Source organism: Bactrocera latifrons, unplaced genomic scaffold, assembly GCF_001853355.1.
Source record: "Bactrocera latifrons isolate USDA-ARS-PBARC rearing strain unplaced genomic scaffold, ASM185335v1 scaffold_360, whole genome shotgun sequence".
Lineage (NCBI taxonomy): Eukaryota > Metazoa > Arthropoda > Insecta > Diptera > Tephritidae > Bactrocera > Bactrocera latifrons.
The window spans coordinates 143,459-148,912 of NW_017537002.1; the positions used below are offsets into that span (position 1 = coordinate 143,459).

General features: G+C 38.6%; 1 protein-coding gene across 1 annotated transcript; it reads right to left on the reverse strand.

Annotated features, from left to right (window-relative positions):
- Positions 1 to 1,323: 1,323 nt before the first annotated feature.
- LOC108971862 (inner nuclear membrane protein Man1-like) lies at positions 1,324 to 2,850 on the reverse strand. The gene has a single exon (XM_018938182.1). It carries the CDS (start codon positions 2,784 to 2,786, stop codon positions 1,410 to 1,412), a length of 1,377 nt encoding a protein of 458 aa, XP_018793727.1. The 5' UTR covers positions 2,787 to 2,850; the 3' UTR covers positions 1,324 to 1,409.
- Between the last annotated feature and the right edge of the window lie 2,604 nt (positions 2,851 to 5,454).

The following is a 5,454-nucleotide window of genomic DNA, read 5'->3' on the forward strand; positions in this document are numbered from 1 at the left end:
CTTCAGTAAACTATTAGTCAAATATAGTTCGTTATGAAGGAAAACAATCATTAAATTAATACATCGCCAATACAGGCCCTGGACTGGCACGATGCTTGTACTGGTTCTTATTAGGCATCAAATAAGAAATTAAAACCAATGGCAAAACAAACTGCCTACCTCACAAAAAAAATTATAAAAGGAACACTTCTCCAGCCTGTTGAATGGCAGTGAAAGCATAACGCCCGGAGAAGACGAACCCGATGAAGATGAGCGAATAGCAATTGCCCGTCTGAAGAACAACAAAGCGACGGTTGCTGATGATTTGCCGGCCGAACTATTCAAACACGGCGGCGAAGAATTGATAAGGAGCATGCATCAGCTTCTTTGTAGAATATAGTTGGACGAAAGAATGTCCAACGATTGGAATTTAAGTGTGCTCTGCCCAATCCACAAAAGGGAGACCTTAACTCTGCGCCAACTACCGTGGAATAAGTTTCCTAAATATCACCTATAAGGTTCTATCGAGCGTACTCTGTGAAAGATTAAAGTTCACCGTCAACAAACTGATTGAACCTTCTCGGTGGGGCTTTAGACCTGGAAAATCCACAACCGACTAGATATTCACCATGCGCCAAATCTTGGGGAAGACCCGTGAGAGAATCGACACACATTACTTTTTCGTCGATTTCAAAGCTGCTTAGAACGGAAAACAGCTCTTTTATGCCACAATATTTAAATTTGGTATCCCCGCAAAACTAATACGGATGTGTAAACTGACGTTGAGCAATACCAAAAGTTCAGTCAGGATCGGGAAGGCGACTCCCTTTGGCGCGACTCCTTCTGAATAAGGAAGTGAAGCAGATGGGAAGTAACTCATTATTCCCATCCTGCTATATGGTGCAGAGGCATGGACGATGACATCATCTGATGAGTTGGCCTTAGAAGTTTTCGAGAGAAAGGTTCTGCGAAATATTTACGGTTTTTTGGGCGTTGGCCACGGCGAATATCGCGTTCGATAAGCTATATCAGATATACGGCGACATTGATATAGTTCAACGAATTAAACGACAGCGGCTACGCCGCACCATCTTGAGAAAAGAAGAAACGACTGGAGCAGTGTTGTTAACTCGGCTATAATCGCGTAAGCGGTGTCTTCGCCAGTAAAAAAGAATAATATTACTCTGATAAATAATAAGACAAAAGAAAGTAATTGAAAAAAAGTAATATCATTATTTATTTTGAAGCAATGGACAGTTAGCAGATATGTTATTAGTATTTTTTTTTTTTTTTTTGTTTTTTTTTTTTTTTTTTTTTTTTTTTTTTTTTTTTTTTTTTTTTTTTTTTTTTTTTTTTGTTTTGATTCAGTCATAGAAATTTAGGAATATTTTAAATGTAACAAAAAAAAAATGCTGTGGAAAATTCAAACTTCAGCAGCTAGTTTCTGCCTTAAATAATCCCTCTCTGTGTCCAGCAGGACTGCCTGTTAGTAATTCGTCGCTGTAATCTATCCAACTTATAGTGCGGCATTCCTGACCATCACGTACCGTCAGGTCAAATCGCACTCGATTGTTGCTTGCCTCCAGCTCCTTCAAAGCCTCATTAAATAATCTAATTTCAAATTTTCGTTTGCTGGATGGTATCAATTGATCACATAAATAATTCACATCAACTTCGCGACCTTCTGAACTTTCGCTATTTGCTGCACGATTCTGCAGTTCCTCCATAATATTGTCAATGAATCTGTGCACAGCCTGCAGATGTTGTTCTTGTATGCCACGTTTATAGAAATATGGAAAACAAAGCAATATTAGGGCACACACAAAGAGATTTATGAATCGGTAAGCTTTTTTGTACAAATGGCATGCCAAAGATATCTCAGGCTGTTTCAGAACAAAAAATATATTATGATTTGCTAATACATTGTCAACTCCAATAAATATAACCGGATCTCCTTTATCATCAACCATGTCTATCTTCCATTGGGGATTGCAAGTTATGAGATACTGAGCTGCTTTCAAATTGCGAATATCCACTAAATTACCCCCCTTGAGCTCATGTCTAATAAGTTCGGTTACACTAATAGCTTTCGTTTGTTTTCGGTCGTAACAGTAATTTCGCTCCGATGGTTCTTTTAGCTGCATCATTAGCAGGCGCACAATTGTTAATGCTGGTTCCACACGTTCCTTTTCTATACAGATGTATGGTGGTCGCAAAAACGGACTTGGAGAGTTAAGCTTGTTACAAATTACATAATTGGTATTCCCTTCATTGATGTTCTTTGAGAAATCGGCAATCTTCGTCATATACATAAAAGTTATGGCTAAGAAAAATAATGTAAAGGCCCACCAAACGCTATTGGTGTAATTGTCTTTCAAGCCGAGAACTTTACAGAGCATAGTGATGTATCCGCAAGGACTGCTGTTAGCCAAACTGAGTACATTCTGCTCAATTAAAGGGGTCGGTAAAAGGAATCGTACTTGCTCGGCCATTCGATTATCGGTATTTGCAATTCTGTACAGTTCCGAATCAGCATTTGCTGTATGCTCCTCCCTAGGTAGTGCGCTATTTTGGAGGCTTTGATGATTCCCGTCATGGGCTTTAGTAACCGAATTATTCAGCTCCTGTTTACTGCGCTGCGTTAGTATTTTCACCTTTCGATTCTTCAAATTTTTTATATGATTTTTAAGCTTTTTCACAAGGAAACCGCGACTCGTTTCTGTTATGGGAACATTCGGAAAGTCATATTCTAGTAACTTTTGACGTAATTCAATATCAGTTAAGTTCTCAACATTTTCCAAAGACATTTTCACAAATTAATAGTTTCAAATTTTGAATATTCTATAAATAGTGATTTAACAACAAATTTTATCTAATTATTTATTTCTATTTAACTACAAATAGAATTTTTGTGTGTTTTATCATTCCCTCAGAACGAAAATTTATATTTTCCACAAGATAAATAAGACATTGCATTCGTTTAAAAAATATTTTTCAAACATTTGAGGGTTTGAGTAAATAAAATCATCAATGATTGCTTTTCCACATATAATTGAATATTCCTTCCCGGCAGGAACCCGTAAAGATATATGCCGTACTCGTACGTAAGAAGTAATTGCACTTTGGTTTTAACGAATGGACAGATATATGTACATATTCGATGGAAAAAATAATGCTACAGGTAATCAAGCACAACAATCTTGAAGCCATACGAATTTCAGCCATCCATTCTTTTTAATTATTTAAAGCATGTATCAGTGCTTAATCTTAATTATACCCTACATAATATACCTTGTTTGTCACGAAGTTTGTAACACCCATAAGGAAGCGTCGGAGACCCTAAAAAGTAAATATATAAATGATGAGTATGTTGAACTGAGTCCATTTAGTATATATACGAACCAGTCTCTCAGTATTTAAGATATCGTTTTGAAATTTTGCAAACATCATTATCTCTTCAAGGAGCACCTCATTTGTCGGAACTGCCGATATCGGACCACTATAACATATAACTGAATAACAAAATGAACGATCGAAATCAAGTTCGTGTTGGAAACCTTTCTTCACAAAAGTTGACATAGATTATTTTCTAAGGTAATATTATAATATATGAAGAAATTGTTCAGATCGGCTTACTATAGCATATAGCTGCTATACAAACTGAACGATCGGAACCTAGTGCTGGTATCTTGGTAACTCTTTTGCATTTGAAAAGATATCTTCACGAAATTTGGTACGGATTATATAACATATAGCTGCCATACAGACTGAATGATCGGAATGAAATGAATTGAGGGCATGCATCTGGAATGTCCGGCTCTTAATTGGGAAGATGCCACTGCCCAGCTGATTGATGTCCTCGTGAAAATGAAGGCTGACCAAGAAATGTGATGGACGGGACAAGGACAGAGACGAGTAGGTCCTTGTGGCATTTACTACATTGGCCATATAAAGTAGCGCAAGTTTGGTGTGGGAGAGAGACTCCATCGCCGAGTACTATCATTCACTCCTGTGAATGAACGTCTAGCCATAATTCGATTTGCGCCCACGCCCCGATGGAAGAGATGGATGATGTGACCAAAGAAACCTTTTATGAGTGCCTGGAGCACTTATGAGAGCTGCCCCCGCCACGATATCAAAATCGGGCTTGGCAACTTTAACGCCAGGGTGGGCAAAGAAGGTATCTTTGGCACTACGGTCGGTAAATTCAGCGTCCACGACGAAACATCCCCAAATGCGTTGAGGCTAATCGACTTCGCCGGGGCTAGAAATATGGTTATCTGTGGTACCAGATCCGATCGAAAAACCACCAACCAGATCGATCATGTTATGATTGACGGAAGACACGTCTCCAGTGTTTTAGATGTGCGTCCGCTCCGAGGTCCTAACATCAACTTGGATCACTATCTGCAGCCAAGAAACACAAGGAAGGTTCGACGTCGAGAAGCTGCAATCACAACAGACAGTCGAACGATTTTCTACTCGGCTGTCACTCTTGCTCTCTGAGAGCACTCGTCAACAACTCGGTATAAGAGAACTATAGGACGGCATTTCAAACTCCTTACGTACAGCTGGTATGACGAGGAGTGCCGTATCGCAGCGAGAGAAAACAGGCTGCCTACCTCGCAACGTTACGATCGACCACAACACGTGCGGGATGGGATAGATAACGAGAGTTGAAGAGAGCAGCGATACTAATTTGCAGACAGAAAAAGAAAGAGATCGAAATGCATGAGTACGAAGAGCTTGATAAGGTGGACGACAGGTGTAATGCTCGAAAATTCCAAGCCTCAAATTCTAACACCAGCTTCTCGTGTTACAAAGATACACTGTTATGAGCCAAACACTCTTTTCATTTTAATTGAGATATCTCAAATATTGGCCTAAATACATACGTATGTGGTATGAAGTCACCTAGAAGTTTGAAAATCTTTGTATTAGCTCCCATATGCTAAAGGAAACACGTTTTGACACACAGACATAATGTTATCAGAAAATAAATTTTTCTAAATTGAATTATGTATCTCGCACATAAACTGGTACCTGTGGGCTTGAATAGTTTTTGTTGGATTTGGACAATTTTTGGTTCTAAGGTGGCATACTTCAATGGCCCTATTCGTGCAAAGTTTTGTTTCGTATATTAGTTACTTCTTAGTTTATGCACCAGAAAGTGAGCTAGTTTGAAATTGTGTCATAAGCGTGGTTTGCCATTTTCACACTGTGAACTTGGGCATGTACATAATTTGATTTAAATCGGTCTGACACTTCCTGACAGTGAGTGATTTCACCCAAAAGAAAGGGTTGCCACGCCTTTTATCCAATTAAAGCTGCCTAATGTCATCTCGGTGGTAAATTTTATTTTCTCTGAGGTTTTTGGTTATTGATTTATCGCGCTTTTTGTTGATTTTAACAGTACCGTTATAATTGGAGTGAGTGGAATAATGAATGATTTCATTAATTTTCACTATTGGTAGG

What these genes read in the sequence shown, in the direction of transcription:
- LOC108971862 (XM_018938182.1), bottom strand. Translation starts at nt 2,786, where the DNA reads ATGTCTTTGGAAAATGTTGAGAACTTAACTGATATTGAATTACGTCAA.